Below are 27,895 nucleotides of genomic sequence, written 5' to 3' on the forward strand. Positions count from 1 at the left end.
GTCTGCTCTTCAATATCGACTCACACTTTCTTGGGGGAAAACAATCAAATGTCAGTACTAGCAGATGTTGCATGTAAATCGTTAGCAAGTAATGACTACAACTCAGATGATTAAGAATTTTGTAACAGAAAGCTCTGCTATGTTTTAATTTTTATATACAATTATGATAATTAGCACATTCTAAGAATATAAACCTTTGCTTTTTAAAGTTTATTTTTACTTTTATCACTGTTTATTGGATCACCATTGGTTTCATAATGTAAATAGTATATATTGAACAAATTAAATGTCAAATTTTTTATTACCATAGTTCATGATACTAGTGGGGCTTTCAGGTGTTTAGAGATTTTTTTGGTTAACCTTCAATGCAAAAGTACTAGATGGTGTATAACTCTAGAGTTGAGTTTTAAGGGATTCCCTAATATGTATACTATCTTTTTATCTGAAGTAATAAATAAACTATGATCTTGAAAGTGCGTGAAAAAAATAAAAAAATAAAAAAAAATAAAACATCACTGCTTTCTCTGGAAAAAGAGTCACACCATAAGCAGAAGGAGCTTGACTAACAATTACGAAAGAAAACTGCTACTATGTAAATGAGTGACCTTTATAATTACAGGCAATACAACTGAAAAAAAGATGTAGAGGATCTAGAATCTTGAAAGTCACATTTCTGACGCATTCTCTACTGCACAGCTTTTCCACTGAAAACTGGTTAAAATCTGAGCTCCCCTTAAGCTTGAGAACTCTCCAACCAAGTGTCCCAGCTGCTTCTCTCCTTTTCCCCTTTCCAGCTGAGTTCCAGAAAAGAATGACGAAAATCTTTAAAATTACAGATCTAGGGCATCTCTACTTACCTCTGGAAAGACTTTCTCAGTAGAAATCTGGGGACAAAATTAATTTGTATTCAGTTAAAAAAAAAATTCAAACTTATGTGAAAATTAAATTTAAATGGAAATATGCATAAGGGAATGTTCCCAAATAAATGAATGACAAGTCAAACTGCTTAGAATTTCTGCCTTGGGAATTCTAACACTAAAAGTGATAGGCAGATAAAACATGGCAAGATCTTAAATTTTCAGTCTGAAAAGATCAAGGAGCCTCTTCAGGCCCTGTGGGTGTCTACGGCACAGATCTAGGAGAAAAATTTCTAAGGCACTTCTAAGAGAAAAACCACACATTCAATCTTCCTATGTTGTTTTTAATTAAGTTACCACTTGTCATCACCCAGACCCTTTGGGGGTTCCTTGATAGTTTGTTATAGATTCTGCCATCTTCCTCATTACAAATCACTGATACAGAGTTGGTCCTACCCTGAAAGCCAGGGTCCCAATCCCTGCTGGAATCACTCTTGACACGTCTAGAGTGATGCTACACACTACCGCTGGCTGTGACCTGAGCTTATCCAAAGTCTTCATTTCTTTCTATGAGGAGGAGGGTGGACAGGAAAACATTGTGATCATACTTAAATCAATTTCTTTATTACAAAAAAATGGAGAAAATGATTCAAACAGTTACAGAAGCACATAAAAGGAAAAAGTGAAACTCTTGACTATTTGCCCCTGTGGAATACCATATTAACTTTGGAATATGCTTCTGGAATATTTTACAGTAAAAGAAAAAATAGACTTAACTATACTATTTTAGAACTTTTTTTTTTTTTTAGCAATATAGATTTCTCCTTTGACAAGTAACACAGCTCTGTGAAACTAGGGATTTTGTCTGTTTCCTTCACTGCTATATTTCTAGGAACTAAAACACTGTCTGGCACAAACTAGGTGCCAAAAAATGTTCACTGAATGAATGAATGAGATCCTCCTTCCTGTCAGATCAGTCAGAAGTTCCATGAGGTCAGGGATGTGTCTATTCGGTCTCTGTGATCCCAGCACCAGAGTCCCTGGCACAAGGTAAGCACTTAGTGTCTGTTGAACTAGCAAAACAACTTAATGATGAAACCACCTAATTTTTTTTTAACTGTTCCAGTGTGTTGGCAATACCACCTAACCAACTATTCCCCAATGCATGGAAAAAGTCTCTCACAAACACTGTTGCAAGAGTTGTTCTTATATATATATCCTTGTTTAAAGATTTTTTTAGGATAAGAATCCCTTTTGTGGAGCAATTATTGACCTGGTTTAAATGTGTTCTGAAACCTCTTCCCTCTAGAATTTCATAAACCAAAAACACTTAAGATTAATTATTCAGCTTGTTTAAAAGCCACTGCCTTGAACTTTGCAAAATGATCTCCCTTTCAAATCTCCAGTAGAAAACCAATGCTTCTCAGTCCTGTCTAGATGCAGCCTGAACACTGTAAGAAACAGGCTGCCTGCATCCTCGGTGACCAACATCTCCTGCATGAACACAGTAGCACTTTAGTCATCACCCGGAGAAGGCCGTTTTCAGGCAGGTCTCTACTGTTGATACATCCAGCAGAAAAGAGAAAGAAAACAGGAGAGTAATAGACTTCCAGGACCTGAGCTGGAAGAAGATGCTGAGAAACTAAGAGCTGGACAAGACCAGAAACAGATGATTAAGAGTATTTTTTAGTTCCCCACAAGTGAAGGTACAGAGCTCTATCTGAATTCTCCAATGGAAAAGTTTTTCCAGAAATTTGCCTTTCTGCTTGTTTAATTTTTTCACTCCAAAGATATTAAGTAAATCTCTATTATGTGTCAGAGTTGTGCCATAACTGGGGAGGAAAAAACAGGCAAGATGGACCTACTCTCCACCATCTTGGCACTGAAGCTTAAGGACCATTGTCGAAGCATGAAGGGATCTGACTCTGACAAATAAAGATGGCTAAAAGCCTTCACCTACTTTCCACCAGGGAACAGAATTTGTGTCCCAGTCCTGCTTCTTCTTTTATGAAAAACACTGCTCCATTTCTCTCTATGAATGGAGAAGTCGGTTAGAGATCTTTCCCTTTGAGTACACCCCAAGCAAAACTGGTCAATACACACTGAGTGTACTTCCTTTTTCTCCAGGAGCATCTGCCACACCACAGGCCTTGCTGGGCCATCTTCTTAACTGAGGCCAAGGAGAGCTGTGCATTGGCACTTACTGTTGCAGAGTCAACATTCAAAGAAGAATAAACCTTGAGGCTTTGAGGGAATCAAGACCACCTAGTCCTACTCCAGTAGTTTCCTAACCCCTTCTATGGATCACAGAGCTCTTTGAGAATCAGTGACCCCTTGAGACTTCCTGTATTGAAAAAGACACACATATATCTCAGCACGTAATTTCCCCTGTATTTTCAGGAGTTTCATGGACACACCGTGTAATCGAATATCTAGAATTCCAGAGATCCCATATTAAGAATTCTTACTCTCTATAAAAGCCCACTGGAGCTCTAATGTCCCAATTAGCAGTCTCTGAGTTGGGTGGATGGAACGCAGAGGCAATGTAGTGCCTGCGTATTACCACACAGGTCCCAGCTCAATCCTCGAGTGAGCTAGTTATCTTTAAAATATGGAAAAACTCTGCTCAGTGGCCAAGGGCAGAATTTCTCAAATCAGTCAGCTGAGCCATCTCATGTCTTCAAAGAAGACAACACCAAGCCCCTAAATGAAGTGGTTGAATCTGGTGGCATTGAAAGGTGACAGCAGCCCAGAGGTTGTTAGGATTGCTGCCCACTGTTGACGGAGCAGTCACACTCGTATGGATCCTCCACTTCATATACGTTTTCCTCAATGATATAGATGTTTTCCACTGGGTGCATCCCCTCTGCTGCTGTATTTGCCAACCCAGAAGGAGAAAGGTTGGCCAAAGTGATGAGGCTGTGGAAATAAAGTATTGTAGTTGAGTTAAGCATTTTCTGGACAACATGTAATAGAATTGAGAGAACGGGCTTTGCTAAAGAGTTAGCAACCAAGGCAGTATACGATCCTTGATCAGGTCCTGACTAGGAAGGGAAAACATAAAATAGCGATGAAATAATCTGGGGAATACTCTGTACAAATTCAAATTAATTTGAAATTTCTTAGGTATAAAAGTGGAATTGTGTTATCTAAGAGAATATACTCATTCTGAGGAAGTGCAGACTAAAGTGTTTATGTGAAGTGTCAAGATGTCTGAAACACCTGTACAAATGGTTCAGAAAAAAAACAAAATTGTATACATAAAGAAACAAAGTAAATGTGACAAGATATCAAATAACATGCTCAAATTGCACTGTTATTTCAATTATTATGTGGGTTTAAACAATTCCAAAAAGTAAAAGGAATGTGTTATGGATCCAGTGAGACTTGAGTTTGAATTCTACCTCTGTTGCTTACCATCCGTAAGATCTAGGTTAAGTTGGATTTGCCTTTTCCATTTATTCATTCAAGAACTATTTAGTGTGTTACACACTGAGCCAATGCATCAAGAGATACTACAGTGAACAAAACACAGAAAGCTCCTGGAGGCTGTATATTAGTAAACTCAGGGTGTTAGGGTCCTCATCTATACAATAGGAATAAGTACTCTTCTCTCACAGGGCTGCTTTAAGGAACATTTATCCATGCAATCCTCAAATATTTATGAAGTGTGTACTAAGAATCAGGTGTGCACTAGGGGATACAGTTATTAATGTGGCTGATGACTTTCTAATTTTCTATGGGGTTTACATTTATAGGTAGAGATAAAACATTAACCCAATAATTTCATAAAGAATCCCAGGGATGGCGGAGCCTGGTGGGCTGCCGTCTATGGGGTCGCACAGAGTCGGACACGACTGAAGTGACTTAGCAGCAGCAGGAGCAGCAGTAGTACACGTAAATGTAAATATTACCTATTGATATTACAACATTTCAGGTTTCAGCTCTAATAAATGCTGCTTATATATCATATAGAGCCATGATGATTAAATGTTTTATTTGGTCTTATGTTTTTACTGTAGATTATTTTGTCTTCATAACTAACTATACCATCTAGTGTGTGTGAATGCTAAGTCACCTCAGTCGTGTCCAACTCTTTATGATCCTAGGGACTGTAGCCTTCCAGGTTCCTCTGTTCATGGGATTCTCCAGGCAAGAGTGGGTTGCCATGCCCTCTTCCAAGGGATCTTCCCGACCCACGGAGTGAACCTGCATCTCTTATGTCTCCTGCACTGGCAGGCAGGTTCTTCACCACTAGCACCACCTAGACTTAGTCTAAAATTATTAGTGGTTCAGATAGTATTCAGTGGACAGAATCATTTTTTTCTTAAAATATATTTCATTCTGCCCATGTCCCAAATGTCACAGAAACCCAGTAAAAGTTATATAAGCTTTCTGTGTGTGTAGTGTAGTGTAATTAGGAATGGAGACTAATTCTGCAATATGACAGACAAGCAGTTTTCAACTCTGTTTGTACATTACAATTACCTAGAAAGTTTTTAGAACAATAAGGGCTTCCCTGGTGGCTCAGATAGTAAAGAATCCACCTGCAATGCAAGAGACCCGAGTTTGATCCCTGAGTCGGGAAGATCCACTGGAGAAAGGAATTGCCACCCACTCCAGTATTCCTTCCTGGAGAATTCCATGGACAGAGGAGCCTGGCGGGCTACAGTTCATGGGGTCATAAAGAGTCGGACACAACTGAGCAACTAACTCTTTCACTTTTTCACTATGATGAGACCTCATCCCCAAAGATTCTAATGTATTTGCTCTGGGATAGACAAATATGTTTAAGTTCCCTGGGTGATTCTAACAGGCAATCAGAGTTCAGAAGAACCAGGCTGAGTTATGAAAAGCTCTGAGAGATGCTGAGCTTCTCGTTCACTTCTGTAACCAGCGGCCACCTAGAGCCTGGGTGGAGTAGGTGCTCAATCAGCTGAAGGGTCACCCAAGATCCCCACCTTCTCCTACCCTACTCATGATTCTTACCTTGAATTTTGTATCTTCTTTTTTCTATCAGAATACCCTAAGTAGAAAGACAAACGAAAATCCATTTAAAATGCTTTAATAAAATAAATGAGATAAAAACAAAATGGGCTAATGGGAGGCAAAGATTGTTTAGGGAAATCTGGTCTACCAGTTAAGATTTTAACTACATCAAACCACTGATGTGTGTCTTGGTTTATTATGTAAACTGTGGTAGAAAGTAATAAAGATGTATTTTCATATTTAACAAATATAGGGAGTGCCTACTACATATCTGGTAGTATGCTAAGCACCGGGGACACAAAAATGAATTATGAGCCCTGACTTCATTAAGCTTGTCTTCCAGTGGGGAGGCATTTAAGAAAAAAAAATAAGAAATAGAAAAAATAAAATAATTTCAAACTTGATGTGACAGAAAGGAAAGTACTGCAGCAAAATGGATTAACCTAGAGATTATCATACTGAGTGAAATAAGACAGAGAAGGACAAACATCATATCATTTACATGTGAAAGCTAAAAACATTAAATAGCTTTATTTACAAAACAGAAACAGACTCACAGACACAGAAAACAAACTTATGGTTGCCAAAGGGGAGAGAGGAGCAGAGATTAGTTAGGAGTATGGAATGAACAGATACATACCACTAAGATGATCGTTAAGCTCAGTTCTGAAAGAAGAGAATGAGTCAGCCAAATGAAGAATCAGGATGAGCATTCTGGATTGAGTAAAGCCCTGGTAAAGATGGTGATAATTGCCTGAAACTGAAAGCATGACTGGAATAAAAGAGTGGTACAAGGTAAGGTCTGAAATGGAGGCTGGGCTAGATACTATAGGACCCTTGAAGTCATAATCAGGAGCTTGGGTTTTATCCTAAGACATAAGAAATAATTGAAGGCCAGAAAAATGATATAACTGGGTGTCAAGAAAATCACTTTGGTTGCTATGTGGGGGATGAACTAAAAGGAGGTATGAAAAAATGAGCAGGTAAGGCATGAACTGCCTCAGAGTAAGGTAGTGACAGAGAGGCACAGAATCATGAATGGATTTTAGATATGTTTTGGGGAAAGTGCAGGAAGTGAAACTGGATTGTGTGTAGTTGGGATTGTGTGTTAGGAGTGAAGAAGGAGAGAATTCAAGGAGGGCTTCTAGCTCAGGCAACCAGTTGGATGGTAGGGAAACACTATGATGAAGACCCAGCGAGGTGGGGTAGGGTTTTAAAAAGGTGGAATATAGACTCCAGAGCTCCTTTTTGGACATGGTAAGGTGGGAGACATAAATAAGTAGAGATAACACCTGAACAGCTGGACAGTCAGTACCAACACCCTTGAGTGCTGAAGACAGAAACTAAGGATGACATTTAAGTCTATGGAAATATAGGTTATCATCATCCAGAGAGTATGGAGAGAGGAAAAACACCAGCTCTGGAGAATCTCAACACCTAAAGATCATGCTGAAGAAGAGAGAATTATAAAAATGACTGAAAAGGAGTGGCCAAAGTGAGAGTGGTGCTTCAGAAGTCAAGAGAAGGAAGACTTTTTTGGAATAAGTGAGGGTCAACTTAGTTGAATATTACTGAAAGATGGATGTATTGCAATGAAGACAGAGGTATCTACTGGGTTTATCAAAATGGAGATCACTGAGCTTGAACTAAAACTACTTCCATGGCAATTCAGGTGTAGAAGCTAAATGGGGTTGAGGGTGTTTGAAGAGTACAGAGGAATGAAATGTAGGAATAACTCATCTGAAATATGCCTGTGAAGGAGAGGAGAGAAATGGGAGTAGCTGGAGAGAAATGTGTGAACTAGATCTTATTTTTACACTAATAAAAAAAGCTTAAATAGGAATGGAGAAAGAGATGATTCTGGAGAAAGTGATCAAAGGAAGCAGGAAGTCATGGCTATGCCAAAGTAGTTGAAACAGGCTTTTAATACTTCATCAGTGCAGTGAGAAGGGAGGGAGGTTTGAGCAGCAGTGAAATATGTGATGCCCATCTCAGACACTGCACTAGGAAGATACAAGATTGCTGCACATTTCTGAGTGCCAATTTATGGCTTTGATGTCATGATTAAAAACCTGTCACCCTCGTTGTGTGATTTTTTTCTAGCAGCTTCTAGGAAAAAGACTGCAATTTGTACACAACTTTCCCATCTATTCTTCTACGTAGTCATTTTTTTTAATATAAATTTATTTATTTTAATTGGAGGCTAATTACTGTACAATATTGTATTGGTTTTGCCATACATCAACATGAATCCGCCACAGGTGTACACGTGTTCCCCATCCTGAACCCCCCTCCCACCTCCCTCCCCATACCATTTTGGCAGTAATCATATGTGTGTACAAAACATGACTTCTCCTACTCGTCATCAACCTCTTTCCACACCCTTTTACCCAAACCATAACAGTCCCCAATATCCAGGCCTTGGCAGAACACAAAAAGTGGGTGTTATCATTACTCCTTATCAGCCTGTAGATTCCATATTCATGTGGTCAATTCCCAAACTCCACTGCTACCTCTCCATAAACTCGGGGAAGTGGGAGTGAGTAGCTTCTTCCTCTGAACAATTCATTTACCATTAATGGCAGAATAACAAAAAGGTAAGCAGGATAGCCCTGGTTTCAAATCCTCTATCAATTAACAGTGTCATGTCGGACTAAAAGTTACTTAACCTTTCAACACAATGGCTCTCCAAATGGTAAATGAGAACAATATCAGAACCTTTTTCAACAGGGTAATTATGAGGATTTAATGCACATAAAGCATTTGGAAGCTTTAAGCCACACAGGATGAGCAGTGCATCCCAGTTTTCCCTGGACTGTCCCAGTTTTAGCACTGAAAACCCACATATTCAGACCCCCCGCCCCACTTCAGTCCTGGGAAATTTTGGAATGGTTTGTAATCCTACACACAGTCTATGTTTACAGATGAGTAAGAAAGGCTACTAAAATAATAGAGGTATAAGGCCTTGGCCTCTGCCTCAAAGAGAAGAGAATATATCACAATTATTAAAGTATGTGAGGCTTTCAGAGTGATGGAAGTGTTTGGTCATTGATTGTGGTGATGGTTTCCTGAGTGAAATCATCTTCAAAAATTCATTAAGTCGGACACATTTTACATAGACAGTGTATCACATATAAATTATACTTATTTTTTTTTAAATAAACATAAGCAACTTAGAAGTAAAAAGTTTGCTGAGTGCCACAATGGAGGAAAATAATAAATGCTGCAACCTTGACCATGACCCAGTGTTAAAGGAACTTGCTGCCCCTCTTTAAAGAACCACACGTAAGAGATACATAAGATAGAAAATGCATAGAAGGAAGTGATTGCTAATCCATGAATTTAAAATATTTATGCTCTTTACAAAATAAGAAAATAGGTACTAGAATCAACCTGCCTGAATCTGAATTCCAGCTTTGCCACTTACCGATTCTGAAACCTTGAGAAAACCTTGAAAGTTTACCGTCTCTAAGTGTTACTCTCCTCTGCTGTAAAAAATGGGGATAACAGTACTACCTACCTTATAAGATGGTGACAATGATAAATATAAAGACATGCTTGTTACACGGTAAGCACTGAATAAAAACAAGCTATTATTAATCCTGTGATTTGAAAGGACTAAAGAGTATTCATTCTAATCAATATAACCTAATGATTATAATGTCTAGGTTTGGGTTGGTTCCTATATTAACAGTTCCTTATCAGAGGGAGAGAGAAGCACCATCAGATGACTTACATTTGAGAATTAGACCACCAGAGATAAGAATCAGAGCCAGCCCAGCAGAGACTCCTGCTCCTATGTAGAGGCCTGTTCTGGTGGTGGCACCCATGTCTTGTAACTCAGTAGCCAGTGTGGATATTTCCTATGGAAACGCAAACAGAATTACAGCAAATGGCCAGAAACCCATTGTCTGCCCAGGTAATCTCACGACTTATGCATCAGAACAGCCCTTTCACAGTGTCCCAGGAAAGCAGGGACCTTGAAGTGACTCACAATCTGTCCCCGTCTAGACAAGCTTCAAACCACCCAAAGAAAGAGATTAGCTCAAGTTTTGGACTTAGCAAGAGAATAACATATGCTTGTCTGTGCTGTGGGTGAAGAAGTAGCCTTAGTAAATGGACTCCCAATTTCCCCAACAAAAATGAACATTAAAGTGGAACCCTATTTATATAAGATTCCCTCGTGTTTCCAGGGAGTTTCAGAGAGGTCTAAATTTGGTGTTGTACCATGAAACCCCAATTTCCACAGAAAGATAGTGATTTAAAAGCTAGGAATTTGCAGCCTGACAGTCTTGGCTTCAAATCCCAGTTCTGTCACCAAACAGCAGAGTCATCTTGTAAAGTTATCGGGAAAATTAAGTGACAAAAACCAGAAAATGCTTGGCACAGAGCCTGGTACAGGATAAATGTTCAATCAGTGGTAGCTTTTATTGCTATTGTTCTGCATCCTGCTTCTAAACTTTCAGTTCATGTTCCCCCTTTAAAAAGAGTAACAGTGAACACTTTTAAAACAACATTAAGCAATTAAGTCCTCCGTTTATTCAACACACATTTACTGCAAGTGCACTGTGAAAATGTGCCCTGAGCAGTGTGGCACAAAGAGGTATTTAAAAGGCAGTCCTGGATTGCAAAGACCGCAGGACAAACACAAAATACTTGAGAGTGAGTCAGACTGAGTCAAATGAATGCAGACTCCCGGGTATGTCCTCAAACAATTTCCCAGTCACTGCTATCAGATTGTTTTCTAGTGGTTTTCCCTTCCATTCTGAGAAGGTGGGAGACATTAAAATGGTGGTTGATTGAAATACGGCTTTGTTTTTGGTTAGATATGTAAGTTCTTACCTTAGAATATTCCTGACTGGTGTCTTGTCATAAATAAATACATTTAAACAAACAATCTTTCTCATTAGGGTAGAAATGTTAACAAGGAAAAACACTACTCTCAGGAGATGCAGGGTGTCTGAACCCTCCACAGTGGTATACAGTTGTGAAATTTCAGGATAAGAACAAAATGCTAGTGAGTCTTCCTTTTGGCACACCTACTGTGTGCCAGGCCCTTTTATATGCATCATCTCATTCCATCCTTACAACAGGCCTCTGCAGTTACAATTGTCATCAGCAACATGTTATAGTCAAGGAACCCAAAGCCAAGGGAGATGAGGTATTTTTCCCCAAGGAAGGAGTGGACAGGAAGGAAGTCTAAAGCTATATTTTTTTTTCTTTGAGTTGAGCATGAGCTGAGCTCGCACACACAGTTACTTACTGTCTGATTTTTATCATGGAGGGTCTCCAGTGTCCGCGTCTCTACCACAAAGAAGAAAAATAGCCAAAACAGTTAGAAATGCTCTTTTATATGATGTTTGTTGGTTTTTTTTTAAGCTGCCTATAATTCTATTTGAAATTAATTCTACTTCATACTCTTCACAATAATTAACTGAGAAACCAACAGAATTTATTGAACACTTACAAATCAACTCTAGGATGACCTTTTTTTCACCCAGATAACAAACCAAACTACCTATGTTCTATGAAATGGAGACTTCTTCTGGGAAGACGTATTTGAATACGTAGTTTGTTGTGTCCATAGGACCTAAAATGGTCTGCAAAATTCTAACAGCATTGACAATACACAAGCAGGCATTATAATTAGACTTTTTTTAGATCAAATGACTGCTCTTTAATATTTATTTTGTTCATTTTTTAATTGACATATAGTTGATTTACAATGTTGTGTTAGTTTCAGGTATACAGTAAAGTGATTCAGAATATATATATACTTTTTCAGATTCTTTTCCCTTACAGGTTATTACAACTTACTGAGTATAGTTCCCTGTGCTATACAGTAGATCTTTGTTGGTTATCTATTTTATATATCTGTGTGCTCAGTCGCTCAGTCATGTTCAACTCTTTGAGACCCCATGGACTGTAGCCTGCTAGGCTTCTCTGTTCATGGAACTTTTCCAGGCAAGAGTACCAGAGTGGGTTGTCATTTCTTACTCCAGGGTATCTTCCTGATCCAGGGGTTGGACCCCATCTCTTGCATCTCATGCATTAGCAGGTGGATTCTTTACCACTAGGGCCAACTAGGATGCCTCTTATATGTTAATCCCAAACTGCTAATTTATCCCTCCTTCACCCTTTACCCTTTTGGTAGCCATCAGTTTGTTTCCTATGTCTATGAGTCTATTTCTGTTTTGTAAGTAAGTTCATATGTACAGTCTTTTTTAGATTCCACATATAAGCAATATGATATGACATTTGCCTTTCTCTGGCTTACTTCACTTAGTATGATAATCTCAAAGTCCACCCATGTTGCTGCAAATGGCATTATTTCATTTTTATAACTAAGTAATATTCCATTGTATAGATGTCCATCAACAAATGAATGGATAAAGATATGGCATGATTAGAATCTGAAAGGTAAGGAAAGTTGATTTTCTCAAAACCATTTAACATTAAGAGAGAGGGTATTTTGTTCCCTAAAAAATGAAAATAATAATAACTGTAACTATAATTTACTATGAATAGGCATTGTGTTAAATTCTTCAAGTGAAGTATCTCATTTAACACTCAAAACAACTATCTTAAAGTGGGGACTATCTGTCCCATTACGCAGACGAAGCAGCTAAGAATTAGGACGCTAAATGACTTACCCAAGGTCATACAGCTTAGCGAATAACAGAAATGGCCTTCCAATTTAGGTCTGCATGGCCTTAAGTACACACTTAACTATGCTGCCTCCAACAATGCTCACCTCAGCACTGTGATTACTAAGCTCATCATGTTGCCCAGATCCCAGATCACTTTCTTTCCTTTTTAGGCATTTATTTATTCATCTGCCTATCCATTCAATGAACATATATTACATCCCCACTCTATGCCAGGCACAGAGGACAGAACAGTGAACAAGATGGGCGCAGGCCCTTATCTCATAAACAATGCATTTTACAAACCAATAAATCGTCAGCCTTGGGAAGCTTAAGGATGGAAACTCATTTTTCTGGTTGAGTCAGAGGCTCTGAAACTTCCTAAATGCCATGGTCACTTTCTGGAAGCTTCAAAGTCTAAGCCTTTTAATGCTAAACTCCTGGCATACAGACTCTGATTTTAATATTACAAAAGCATATTCTCAGCCTAAAGTTTTGTTTATTCTTTAAGAAAAGGAAAGACGTTATCTCCCATTTACCTTTGCTCCTTTACGAAAAGGAATTTTAAAACCACACTGGTGGAGCTACTAAGTAAACTACACATACAATATTTTCTAGTGTAAATCTACTTTCTGCTTCCATACAATTACTTTTCTTGGCTTAAATGATAAGACTGTCTGACTTCTAACTTTTTTTTTTAACTTCATCTTACAGTGAAAATGATCAATCAACTAAAGCCCTATTATTGGGTTATCACAGCTTATATTCACATAGATTGACGTCAACCAAGATGGGTGGGACAGATGGAGGAAGTTACAGTGTGTTTCCTAGAGAACCCAAGACTGGCAGAGCAGGTTGATGATCTTAAAAGTATACAAACTTAATATTTACCATCTAGCATGTTTTATGTGCCTGACACAGTGCTTAGTACTCTACATGCACAATATCTTTTCATCTTCACCACCATGTTGTTCTTGTTCAGTCACTAAGTCATGTCCGACTTGCAACCCCATGAACTACAGCACATCAGGCTTCCCTGTCCTTTACTATCTCTGTGAGATTGCCCAAACTCATGTCCATTGAGTAAGTGATGCCATCCAACCATCTCATCCTCTGTAATCCCTTCTCTTGTCCTCAATATTTTCCAACATCAGGGTCTTTCCAATGAGTCAGCTCTTCACTTCAGGTGGCCAAAGTATTGGAGCTTCAGCTTCAGCACCAGTCTTTCCAATGAATACACAGGGTTGATTTCCTTTAGGATTGACTGGTCTGATTTCCTTGCTGTCCAAAGGATTCTCAAGAGTCTTCTCCAACACTACAGTTCAAAAGCATCAGTTCTTCAGCACTCAGCCTTCTGCATGGTCCAACTCTCACATCCATACATGACTACTGGAAAAACCATTTTGACCACACGGACCTTTGTCAGCAAAGTGATGTCTCTGCTTTTTAATACACTGTCTAGAGCTGCCATTGCTTTTCTTTGAAGAACCAAGCATCTTTTAATTCCATGGCTGCAGTCACTGTGTGCACAGTACTATTATTTTCCCATTTTTCAAATGAAGAAGTCTCAGAGAGGTATTTTGTCCAAGATCACATAGCTATTAACTGGAGAACCCAAGATTCAAATCAAGTCTACTTCCAGAGCTAAGGATTCATCCATGATCCAGTCCTGCTTTCTTCAGGTGGAAGAGAAATTTCATTTGTCCGATGTTCAAAGTTGGTTTAGGAACCTCAAAGACCCTTGGAACTCGTACTTGTAAAGGCTCCTCTCCACTTCATAACAAGCATATGTACCCACATTCCACATTAAAGAAATGGTGTGTACAACTACACACAAGCTGACTTGCAGGTAATTAACTGGTATAATGTTACATATTATAGTCATACCATTAAATACTAATTAATTAACTAATTAAATACTAATTAATTTCAACTTTTCATTTTATTTCTGTAGTTTGGAGCCATTGCCTTTTTTTGTTTAAGTATTTTCTCAGGTCTTTGAAAAGCTCAGAGATTGTAGGCACTCTCCCTATATTCCCAGGTACAAAAGATGGCCCCATTCTGTTGCCCTAAAGGGAAGGAATAAACTAGTAAAACCTGAAGTGAAGGCCACTTCTGGTTATGGTATAGACACCTCAAAAAACGTGCATGCCTTGTGAGGAAGCCTCTTCTCCATCTGGGAAGGTGTGTGGTCACACAGCAAATGTCCACTTGGGCGTGACATTGTAAAGAGCACTGAAACCCATGATGGGTAAGTGGGACTCCCACCATTCCCTTCAAGGTCTACAGTCATGGAATTCTTTAAAATATAACAATGACATATGATAAACACTTGGTATGATTCGATTAGCTCACTATTTGGGTGATCATCTGTTTCCACCATATTTAACTTCCTTACTAATCGCATGAGAGATCTTGGTACCCAGTGACTAAAGAACCAACAAAAAGATTCAACCTCTAGAGCACTGACATTAATATTTAAAATAACTAATATGTGAGTGCTTTGTCTGGGCAGGGCACTATGCATTATGCTTAGTGCTTTACATGTGTCATCACTTCAATCTTTACAATAGTCTTATGACATAGGCACTGGAAATTAGCCTCATTATAGAGGTAAGGAAATTGAGCCTCACAGAGTTTGAGCAACAAAACTGAGTTTATAAAACTAACACAAAAAGCTGACATTAGAACCCATTCTGCCTATCACTGAAGCGCTGTGCTGTGCTGTTGTTTCAGCCATGTCCAACTCTTGGCAACCGTATGGACCATAGCCTGACAGGCTCCTATGTCCATGGGATTCTCCAGGCAAGAATACTGAAGTGGGTTGCCATGTCCTTCTCCAGGGGATCTTCCTGACCCAGGGATTGAACCTTCATCTCTTGTGTCTCCTGCATTTCAGTCAGGTTCTTTACCCACAGAGTCACCTGAGAAGCCCATCACTGAAGAAGTACTTAATTGCAACCTCATTCTGCCTCCAGATCTTACTGAAAATGACAGTAGCTAACTTGTGCTGAGTATGTACCATGATCAGACTCTGGGCTAAGCACTCTAGACACACTTCCTTATTTAAATCTGAGAGATTTAATAGATTAGGATTGGAATTTACCTATTATTAAATTTTAGGGCTTTCCTGGTTGCTCAGTGGTAAAGAATCTACCTGCCAATTCAGAATACATGAGTTCAATTCCTGGGTCTGGAAGATCCCCTGGAGAAGGAAACGGCAGCCCACTGTAGTGTTCTTGCTTGGGAAATCTCATGGATAGGAGCTTGATGGGCTACAGTCCATGTGGTCACAAAAGAGGCAAACATGACTTAGGAACTAAACAACAACAACCACCTCATTTTACGGAATCAAAGACTATGCTTTGGAGAGTTTAGAGAGACCAGAACTCCTCCCTGATCAATGTGACTTGAGGTCTGCTCTGTCAACCTTATCTTCTTTCTAGAGCACTGTGGGAAATACCTGTTGAAATACTTGAAGGTTTTAGCTGTTCCTTCTGAGGTTAGAATCTGAGGAAGATGAGGGACTTTATTCCAGTTAGAAGGTACTCTTGAAATAGCCTAATCCAAATTATCCTAAACATGGACTGGGGCCAATACATGACAAAACATCATCAGTACAGGAGTAAATCAGAAAATAATAAGGAAACATAATGAGTTTTTCATTAAACTTATATAAGAGTATCCTCTTTTTTTTTTTTTTAACACGGGGATGTCAATAGTAGAAATCTTTTTTTCCCTTGTTTGGTAAAATCTGAAGCTCATCAAAAATCTTTTTCAAGAGTCAGGAATTATTGGGTGGTGAAATCCAAGTCTCTGAACTCATTCCTCAGACAGAAGAGGAAGCTGCTATCAGGAGAAGTGAAAGGCTTTGGCTCAGGTAGGGGCTACTCATGACTAATTCAGAATCCTAGCCTGGGGCTCTTTTTTCCCAGCATAAATTTACCTTCACCCCTTCCTTACCCCTGTCACTACCATGGGTGCACAGAAATATCCGTGCCTCCACTAAAACTATTTTCTCATATTTTCCCCATATTCTAAATCCTCTGAACTCAGAAATCAACTAAAGGTTTCCTCCTATACACTATGTGTAATTACCTGAGACCGGTCCCTTTGTGGTGAGCATCCTTGGAAAGGCTGTAGTGATGTCCCTCCATGGAGTCCAAGCTGGGGTGACCTTGGCTAAAGTCAGAAACCAACGTAAGGATGAGGCTTCTCTGACAGCAGAAAAGTGGCAACAGAAAAAAAATTGTAAACACAACAATAGAAGAGAAACACATGCTAAACTTCCAAACCTACCTGAACACCTTCGTTGAGAGTATGACACTCAGAATGTCTGACAGAGGTGTGTTACATCATTATTATCACAGTCTAATTGTTAATAATAAAACTTACAGCCATAGTAAATGCTTTCCACAAAACATCTCATAAAATCCTCCCACTGGCCTCTAGGGTAGATAGTATTATATTTTATAGAGGAAGAGGTCACAGAGTTTAAATAACTTGACCAAGATTACACAGCTGGTAAGAAGCAGTGTCAAATTTGAACTTAGCTCCATCAACCACTAAGTACACACTCTATAAGCATTAAAACATGAAAGCATACGTGCCCCCTCTTCCCCAAACATGCAGAGTCCAGTGGTTCTCAATCTTGGCTGCACATGGGGGAGAATCATTGGGGGTAGACTTTGTAAAACTCCCATGCTCAGGCTCCATCCACCTCCAGAAATGCTGATTTCCCTGGTTCAGGGCTGGAGATGCTTATCTGTGGGAGTCAAAACGCTCCCCAGGTGATTCCAATGACCAGTCAGGTACTCAGACCACTGATCTAGCACTTTCCTTCATTCTATGGCAATGAGGTTAAAAATAGATGGAGGGAATTAAACACAGTTGGACCCGTTAAACTTTAGGTCTTAGGGACCCAACTGGAGGGCTGTAATTGGGAAGACCAAAGGTGAGATCAGTCAGTGTATTTAATATGATCCACAGGCAAATCTCATTCAGAAAGAAGGTATGCAAAAGTCTACTCACCTGGTTTGATGATCAACTCTAGGTTTGATTTTCGATCATTCATTAGACCTGGGAATTGGATCCGGCAGCAATAGGTCCCACTGTCAGCTAAGGTCACATTCTTTATGGTTAAGGTCACGTCTCCTTTGTGCAAATCCCTCTTTAGTAGGTATCTGCTGGATGTCTGATAGGTCACATTCCTTCCATCAGTCCTGAGCACCAAGCTGTAACAGTCAAACACAGGGCAGGGTCCCTTGCCCCAGCACACAGGCACGAGATTCTCAGTGGTAGCTGGAGAGTAGGTGCAGGGCAGATCAGCATTCTGACCCACCTGAGACACATATGCCCCTTTCAAAGAACCTGCATAAAGAGGGAAAGAGAGCAGTGAGAGAGGTTGGTCCACTTCAAGAAAACTGCAAGCACTGCTTTGCAGAATAAAGAGGAAATCACTGCTGCTGTCCTGCTTGGAGAACAGTTCACTATAGCAATGATTCTCAGACTCAAGGGGCACCAGAATCACCAGAAAGCCTTGTTCAAACAGAGAGAGCTGGGCTCAACTGCTAGAGTTCCCCATTCAATAGTTCTTGGGTGGGGCCCAAGAATTATATTTCTAACAAGTTCCCAGGACACGCTCAGGATATGGCTCATCTTAGAACCTCACTTTGAGAACCAGTGCCCAAGGAGAGAATCGTGGCCTGGTCCTGTGAACATTGAAGGGCACTGCTGATGGAAACAGATAATCAGCAGTGGGTCACTGTCAGCCAGGAAAAGAGCTCACCCATTTAGGCTAGTCGTCTATTCACAAACTCAGGGCAGTTATCCTAACACAAAACTCTCTCTCCTTTTTTTTTTTAACCAAGCACTAGTCACATAATGAATAAAAACCCTTGGCTGAATAAGAAGTTAATGTATGGCTGTTCTGAGGTTTAAAATTTATATAAACTACACACTAATATACACACATATTCAAGCAGTATAAAAAGCATATGACAACTCTCCCATACCCTGCTCTTTTCCATTTCCCAGCTCCCTTTCCCAGAGAAGCATTCATGTATTCCCACTCCCCTGTGACACACACAAAAACAAGTCCAATATATCCATTTTTCTGCTCCTTGCTTTCTTCAATTAACATTATGATTTAAAGACATCTCATATCATTATGTTTCATCAGCTTTGCTATTTGTATCATGAGTATATCACAATTTCTTTAGCCACTACTCTGCTGGTGGACATTTAGGTTTCTTCCAAGCTTTTGCTTATTACAATGACCACCCTTGCATCTTTATCTTGTACTATCCAACTGCAAAAATCCAGACTTACTTGTAAGCAGTAGCAGCATGAGCAGGACACAGTCAAAAAGAAGATGTGAAAACATGGGTTCTGAAGAAGAAAGTCAAACAATGGCTCTGTTTGGGTGCCGTTTCAATTCTCCAATCGAACTGAGTATTTCCTGGAACTGTCTCTCCTCCCAAGTCACAGGAGCAGTGGCCACTCTGCAGACTGCTGGCCCAGCACAGCAGGCATTTGACTACCAATCACTGCTCTCTTAACACTGTCATCTACGATGACAGCAAAGGAAATGCCATTTCTCTCTCATGCTAGACCACACACATCCTGTGAAGACTGACATTTACCCTGTCCTCATCAACGAAGAGGAAGCAATACTCAGAGGAAGAAAAGTGTTACTCTGTCAAGTGTCTCTTGGCAAGTAGAGTGAGCCCTCTACTATCTCCAGTGAAATAATAGTCCTCAGTCTGAAATGGACAGTGTTCCCTGGGAACACAGGTAGAAATATATCACTCATACATTCATTCAGTCAAGTCAGTCAGCTGGTGAGTTCTGTGACCAATGTTTATGAAGCATCTGCTACTTGTCAGGAACTGGACTAGGAGCTGGGAGATACCATCATGAATGAATGGCCTGATTCTTTTTCTTTTTTTTTTTTCCTTTTGGCCATGCCATGTGACTTGTAGGATCTTAGTTCCCTGACCAGGGATCGAACCCATGCCCCATGCATTGAAGTGTGCATTCTTAACCACTGAACTGCCAGGGAAATCCCAGACCTGTTCCTTATCCTCACATTTAGCTGCCCTTTCTACTCCAATCATGAAACTAGTTCTTAGCCTTGCTCTAATACAAACTGAGCTATGTCATATAAGCTTACTAGGTTGGCCTCCCCATTTATAAAACTTATAACATGAGGAAATTGTGTTAGGTGATATATGAACAGCTGCTCTAATATTCTGACTTTGACCTGAACTTTCAAACTCTTCCACCAAGGAAAAATGCATTCCTTCCTGCAGTGATTCTTTCCCCCTCCTGTTGGGGGAACTGAAGGCACCTCGATATTCTATTTCCTTCCATATACGCTAGATGTCCCCTCTCCTTCCATCCCAGGGGCTTTGGGCATCAATTGCCAGAAAGTGTTGAACCACACTCTCCATTATTGAGATTAACATCTCAGACTCAAACAGTCTCAACTCTGGGAGAGTGACTTTTGTCTGGAAATCTTAAAAGCAAACATCTGTTTATAAAAGGGAAGTGAGCTCTCAGATGGAATAGTTTCTGAAAACCCTTTGGTCTTCCTCTATCTTCTCTGCCTGAATTTCCTTGTCACTCACTTTAAACATTATTAAATGCATTTATTATAAATATCCAGCTTGTTCTGTGTGTGTACCTTTATAGTGCCACAAAGTTAGTGGTGACTCAGGAGATCATGTTCAATTTCTTTATGGTATATACCCACTCCAGTGTTCTTGCCTGGAGCATCCCAGGGACAGGGGGGCCTGGTGGGCTGCCGTCTCTGGGGTCGCACAGAGTCGGACACGACTGAAGTGACTTAACAGCAGCAGCATAGACAAGGAAACTGAGACCTGAAAAGACCAATTTGCCCAAAGGTATATGACTGTTCATTTCAAGCAAGAACATGAGTTTCCCTAAGAACCAGATTGTTTTCCCACTGTAAACTATGTTTCATAAATACTATGTCTGCCCACATACCTAATAACAACAAGCAAATGTACATATTCAAGTGTAAGGTAGATTTGATTAAACATGGGGTCAGAGGTTAGATTTACTAACAGCATGCGTGAGTCCAGGCAAAACTGTTAAAAGTTTCAGGCTTCACATTTTGTGTTCTGATTTTGGTTTATTGTGTTTCTTATTATTACTCTGTCCCCTATACATCTCTGGAATTATTAGTGGATCCAGCTTAATAAAAGTTTAACAATGGGAACTTCCCTGGGAAGCCACCTGCCAATGAAGGGAACACAGGTTCAATCTCCATAAGCCCAGGAAGATCCCACATGCCATGGAACAACTAAGCCCACATGTAGCAGCAAAGACCCAGGACAGCCTAAATAAATAAATAAAATTATTTTAAAAATGAAATTACTTACTAGTCAGGCTTAAAAAAAAATTAACAATGTATTAATTCATTGAGGTCTAGACATGAAGGTGCCTAGAAATCTACTCTAACCCCTTTCTTTTTCTGTGTATACAGGACTTTTTCTGAATATTATCATTTTCACTTAACTTTTATTTCTTGGTGTTTTTTTTTTTTAACTGTTTAGGCAACACATCCAAATGACTAAAGTTTAAAGCAATATAAAAAACTTATACTGAGAAGCTTCATTCTCACCCCTTCAAGTCCACCAGTTTCCCCCACCCACCCTATAGGTTTCTATTTTCATGAATCTTTTGTGTATCCTCCCAATGCAAACACAAGAAAATACAGTATATATTCTTATTTCTCCCTTTTTCAGACAAAAAAGCATATCATAACACATTTTACAATTTGCATTTTCCATTTACTATTTTATATGAATTTTCTGACATATCAAAAGCAGAGAGAATAGTACATGCTCTCAATACACAAATTCAAAATTATCAAATTTTTCTTTTAAAACAAATCCCAGATGTCATGTTATTTCACCCTTACAGACGTCAATGTGCATCTTGTTTTTTAAAAATTGACACTCTGCTAATTACCATTATCACATAAGACAAAATTAATAATGATGTCTTAGCAGCACCTGATCCTTCAGTCCATAATCAAATTCCCCTGATTATCTCAAAAATGTCCTTTAATAATAGGTTTAAACCCAGATCTAAACACTGAATTTGTTTGTAATGACCCTTGTGCTTTTGGTTGTTGTAACCCTACACTGCATTTGGTTGTTATAACCCTTGTGCTCTGTGTGCTCAGTCACTTAGTTGTGTCCGACTCGTTGCAACCCTTTCGACTACAGTAGGCCAGGCTTCTCAATCCGTGGGATTTTTCAGGAAAGAATATTGGAGTGCACTGGGACAACCCAGAGGGATGGGATGGGGAGGGAGGGGGGAGGGGGGTTTGGGATAGGGGACACATGTACACCAGTGGCTGATTCATGTCAATGTATGGCAAAAACCACCACAATATTGTAAAGTAATTAGCCTCCAATTAAAATAAATACATTAATTGTTTTTTAATCACTTCAGCTGCTGCATTATAAAACCAGTTAAGAAGTGTTCACAGATTTCCCTGTGAGAGATAATAGTAACTTGAATAAGAGTGGCAGTTAGTTCAGTTCAGTTGCTCAGTCATGTCTCACTCTTTGCTACCCCATGGATTTCAGCACGCCAGGTCTCCCTGTCCATCACCAACTCCTGGAGTTTACTCAGATTCATGTCCATTGAATCCGTGATGCCACCCAACCATCTTGTCCTCTGTCAGCCCCTTCTCCTCCTGCCTTCAATCTTTCCCAGCATCAGGGTCTTTTCAACTGAGTCAGTTTTTTGCATCAGGTGGCCAAAGTATTGGAGTTTCAGCTTCGGCATCAGTCCTTCCAATGAATATTCAGGACTGATTTCCTTTAGGATGGACTGGTTGGATCTCCTTGCTGTTCAAAGGACTCTCAAGACTCTTCTCTAACACCACAGTTCAAAAGCATCAATTCTTCGGCACTCAGCTTTCTTCATAGTCCAACTCTCACATCCATACATGTCTACAGGAAAAACCACAGCTTTGACTAGACAGATCTTTGTTGGAAAAGTAATGTCTCTGAATTTTAATATGCTTTCTAGGTTGGTCATAACTTTTCCTCCAAGGAGCGTCTTTTAATTTCATGGCTGCAGTCACCATCTGCAGTGATTTTGGAGCCCCCAGAAATAAAGTCTGTCACTGTTTTCACTGTTTCCCATCTATTTGCCATGAAATGATGGGACCAGATCGCCATGATTTTAGTTTTCTGAATGTTGAGTTTTAAGCCAACATTTTTACTCTCTTCTTTCACTTTCATCAAGAGGCTCTTTAGTTCTTCTTCACTTTCTGCCATAAGGGTGGTGTCATCTGCATATCTGAGGTTATTGATATTTCTCCCAGCAATCTTGATTCCAGTTTGAGGTTCATAAAGCCTGGCATTTCTCATGATGTACTCTGCATATAAGTTAAATAAGCAGGGTGACAATACACAGCCTTGACGTACTCCTTTCTCTATTTAGAACCAGTCTGTTGTTCTGTGTCCAGTTCTAACTGTTGCTCCCTGATCTGCATACAGATTTCTCAAGAGGCAGGTCAGGTGGTCTGGTATTTCCACCTCTTTAAGAATTTTCCAGAGTTTGTTGTGGTCCACACAGTCATGAAGATGAATAAAATTGCTTCCAAGCTCTATTTGAGATGTAGAACAAGCAAGACCAGATGGGACCAGAGGGGTGAGTGAAAGGGAGGAGTGGATAATAACATTCACGTTTCAGGCTTTAGTGAAAAGATGAATGAGGGTGTAATTCACCAAGATAAAAATAAGTCAGCAATGGTATGTACTGGCCCCAAAATATGCTTAAATAAATCCTGAAAACCTTCAAAAAAAAAAAAAAAAAGAATACTGGAGTGGGTTGCCATTTCCTCCTCCACAGGTTATAACCCTTAAGTTTCTTTTAATCAAGGCCAGTCTTCCCGCCTTTCCCCCTGCCATTGACAAGTTGTACAAAACAATGTGCTGTTCCACATTCTGGGTTTGTTTCCTTGTGTCTCTTCTTTTAAAATATTCCTCTTTTCTTTGTATTTCCTATAAATGTAACTTAACTCTAGAGATTTGGTTAGATTCAGGCTTGATTCTTTGGCAAGAACACACAGCTGGTGCTACTCCATCACAATTGAATGGTTGTGCCACATCTAGAGATGCTAAGATCAATCAGCTTGCATCTTTCTTTTTCAACTTCATATTCTATTCTGAGTATTTCTCCATTTCAGCTCATATAGAATGTTCTTGTTCTTTATTACGGCAATATAGATCTTATTGGGTGAAAACACTGGGTGGAAATAATAATGATTATTCTTTTGAAAGGAATACAGCGTGTCTCAATTTATTTATAAAGATGACCATAAAAGACCCACAAAGGTCTATGATTCTTTAATTATGTACAAGAGAAGTTTGCTTTTTGAAAGGAGACATTGAATGTATTTTTGGTAAAGAAGTCTTCCATAGTGTAATATTTTCTATATTCTGTTTATTAATAGAAACTCATATCATGAATTTTCTTAAAGGGTTGTTGAGGGTTGGCTATAATTACGTGGAGGGATAACTACACAATAAAACGACTACATATGATACTACTGTAGAAGTTAAGTGTTCTGTTTTCTCCCTCTGTCAGCAGGAAACATGGCAGAAAATCTCAGACTCCTTAAAGATATCCTCCAAACACTAAATGGAAACACTGGAATTATGTGTAATTACAATTACACATTATAGATAACTAAGGGGCCACCTGATGGGCTTCCCAGATGGCTCAGTGGTAAAGAATCCACCTGTCAAAGCAGAAGACATGCATTTGATCCCTGAGTCAGGAAGATCCCTTAGAGAAGGAAATGGCAACCCACTCCAGTATTCTTGCCTGGGAAATCCCATGAACAGAGGAGCCTGGTGGGCTACAATTCATGGAGTTGCAAAAGAGTCAGACATATGACAAGAGACAAGGGGCCACTTGACAAAATTTATAAAATGGAAGTGAGAGAATTTTACTCAGGTCAGAAGATAGGAAAACATGGGTGAGACAGATAAGATCACCTGGAAAACTCAGTTCACTTAGAATCTACCCTATACAACGGGAGAACTGCAGTTGACTAGGTAATGGGGAGATAGTAATGCCCACTAGAGCTGGAATTCTAGACATACTTAGTTTGAATCAAAAATCCTCTCATTTAAATCATAGCATCTCAGTTAGGTTCCATGTACCATTAGTGCCAAAATTTTGTAAAGGCAGACACAGAGGTTGGACATAAAGGGTAAGAAGTTAAGCAACTCTAAACTTGATCTTGACCTACAGATTACAGCTAGCCATGTGACTTCCCTTTAAAGGGACTATAACTTTATGTGTCTGTACAATACTTGAAAAACTTTTATTATATACATCATAGTCACTGTAGAAAACTGTGAAAAAGAAGAATAAATAAATAAAATAAAGGCCAGACCCTGGTACTTTGAAATATCCACTGTCACCAAAACAGTAATGTTTTTCTCCTTTCAGATATTTTTTATAAATTTCTCTGTATATATACAATGTGTTAATGCCATACCTTTGGTAGGTCTATCACCACTCAGAAAGTCTTACTCATGGATAATTGTGAATATCCTGAATTCACTGGGACCCAGGAAAAGGTACAAAACTCCCCATTAAATCACCTATCAGTGTGTAGACTGCATCTCAGATGATCTCAGATGATGCAGTCTACAAACTGCATTGATGAAAGTCTTTTTATTTTACTTTTATTTGTGTGGTCTTAATGCTTTCATTCGCATCAAAGTGCTTTCAATATTGCCTTCTGCACCTGGTCCCAGCACGGACAGAGCTACTTCATCCCTCTCATCCAGGTGTCTTAGGGTTAGCTACAGGACAAATTTCTTCCTTGCTACTGCCCACCTCTCAAAACATGATCTTGGTGTTCTTTTGCTAACAAAGACTTCTTTCACCAGACCCTATACTTTACTTATGTTGCAGATGACTGAAAATGCAACTCAAATTAGCTTAAACTATGGATTTATTGACTGATGTTATTGAAAAGTCTAGCTTCAGGCAAAGCTTGGCTCAGTGGCCCCAGTGAAAACATCAGGGACCTGATTTCTAGCTGTCCTGGCATTGGTGCCTTCTGCAGATCCTACAGTGTCCCTCTCCCGTCCCTTCAGAGCACATATCCGCACACCAAGAACATCTCTTGGCCACTCTCCCACAAGCCCACGGATGCACATTCCCTCAAACACCCAAATTAGGTTACAGACTCATTCTTGAACAATCTGTGTCCATAGGGTCAAAAAGGACTAATTGGGTAAGGCCTGGGTCACCAAATCTCATGCTCTGAAAGTGAGAAAAGGGTGGTTACCCTAAAGAAAAAGTGTGGTGCATTTTAACAGGAGAAATGGATGCTGGGCAGAAGAAGCAAATATCCACTACAGCAGAAGCAAATGCCTCCCAGAAAGGGATGGGGTGGTGGGGAGATGGGGAAAGAAACCTTGATCCTCCAAATGTGGATGGCTCTTTTTCTTACAAAAAGGATATTTTACTAACATAGTGCTTTTTAAGGACTTCCCTGGTGACTCAGGTGGCAAAGCATCTGCCTACAATGCGGGAGACTTGGGTTTGATCCCTGGGTAGGGAAGATCCCCTGGAGAAGGAAATGGCAACCCACTCCAGTACTCCTGCCTGGAAAATCCCATGGACGGAGGAGTGTGGTAGGCTACAGTCCATGGGGTTGCAAAGAGTTGGACAGGGCTGAGCAACTTCACTTTCTAGTGCTTTTTAACTTAAAAAAGGACACATTCTTCACAACCCCAGGGAGATGCTAAAGAGCTCTCTTGTCTCTAGAGTTTTTATATTTAGTAACTGGATGAGTGCCAGAGAGATTTTGCGGTCACACTCAAACTAAGGTCAGAGTCAGCTCAGCGCTGCTTCTGCTCAGGTAATCAAACCTCTTTAGAGGGGAGGAAATGGGAGGGGTGTGAAATAATTAACCGTTGATAACTCATCAAGGCTCCCAGTGACGAAACTGAAAAGCATGAAAACCATCAAGAAAATTCTATTGAGCTACGTTGTGAGTCACTGTGGGAACTCCTATCTGAGGTTTCAACTTGAAAATGCCAATCCCAGTCTCCTCCAGTGTGATGCTGGTTGGGGAGTGGTGAGTGGTTGCTCACCCCAAGCATGTTCTCCAATATGGCAATTCTTTGTGTTCATTATTTTTTTGCTCCAGGTTCAGATACTAAAGCTAATCATCCTTCTCAGTTTAACAGACGTACTCTTCATCAGTCCCAGTGAGGATTCTCTTATTTTACTTCACTATGTCCCCACTTTGTCTCTGACTCACAATCTTATTTCTTTTTTTTTTAATTTTTTAATTTATTTTAATTGGAGGTTAATTACAGTATTGTATTGGCTTTGCCATACATCAACATGAATCCGCCACAGGTATACACGTGTTCCCCATCCAGAACCCCCCTCCCCCCTCCCTTCCCGTACCATCCCTCTGGGTCGTCCCAGTGCACCAGCCCCAAGCAACCAGTATCATGCATCGTACTTGCACAATTTCATTTCTTTCATCTCATGGGCATCCACTTCACACAAGAATGTTGAACAGTTTTCTAAAGTGTTTATTCCAGCTTACATTCTTACTGGCAGTGAGAACTCTTAATGCCCTACATCTTTGACAATATCAGGACTGTCACACTTTTTAATTTTTTCCTGAGTGTATGATGATGTCACAGTATGGCTTTTAAGGTTAAACTATTCTGTTTAATGGAAAACGGTAAAGATGTACAGAACACTGCATAAGCTTAAATTTAGTTTACCAATACTTAGAAAGCAAACACACAAGTAACCAGGACCCAAAACAAAAAATAAAACATAGCCGATCTCCTAAAGTCCCTCTGACCTCTACTCCTTTCCCAAGCACAAAACCTTCCTCTTGTCCTATAGGTAATCACTACTCAAAATTTTTCAGTAATTACTTGTTTTTAATAGCTTTACCATTTAGGTAATGCATCCTAAAGTTATATGTATAATTTTGCTCATTTTTGAACATCATATAGTGAAATCAAATTGTCTATAGGCTTTTGCATCTTGCTTCTTTCATTTAACAGTATACTTGTGAGATCCATTCATGCTGCTTTGTATCTCTGTGGGGTGTTTTTATTACTGAATAGTTTTCCTGGGACCGGATATGTCTCAAATTGTTTATTAATTTCGAAATGAACATTTCATCTTGTTTCAGTTTTCAGGAACGTCACCCTGGACATTCTCATTTATGAATTCATGGTGGACACACAGGAGCTTCTCTGGAGCATACTTCTGAAAGTGGAATTAATAGGTCAGAGGGTATATATGTTTTGAGCCTTATTAGATAAGGCCTGTTTTCAAGACATCTAC

General features: G+C 39.6%; 1 protein-coding gene across 1 annotated transcript; it reads right to left on the minus strand.

Annotated features, from left to right (window-relative positions):
• Nucleotides 1-1,056: 1,056 nt before the first annotated feature.
• Nucleotides 1,057-18,878, minus strand: LOC129636829 (hepatitis A virus cellular receptor 2-like). The gene is made up of 7 exons (XM_055560561.1): nucleotides 18,824-18,878; nucleotides 17,525-17,863; nucleotides 16,592-16,675; nucleotides 11,110-11,150; nucleotides 9,583-9,709; nucleotides 5,847-5,883; nucleotides 1,057-3,776 (listed from the first exon to the last, which is right to left on the minus strand). The coding sequence occupies exons 1-7, from the start codon at nucleotides 18,876-18,878 to the stop codon at nucleotides 3,617-3,619; spliced, it is 843 nt and encodes a 280-aa protein (XP_055416536.1). The 3' UTR covers nucleotides 1,057-3,616.
• Nucleotides 18,879-27,895: the final 9,017 nt, after the last annotated feature.

The sequence above is a fragment of the Bubalus kerabau genome, chromosome 1, assembly GCF_029407905.1.
Source record: "Bubalus kerabau isolate K-KA32 ecotype Philippines breed swamp buffalo chromosome 1, PCC_UOA_SB_1v2, whole genome shotgun sequence".
Classification (NCBI taxonomy): domain Eukaryota; kingdom Metazoa; phylum Chordata; class Mammalia; order Artiodactyla; family Bovidae; genus Bubalus; species Bubalus kerabau.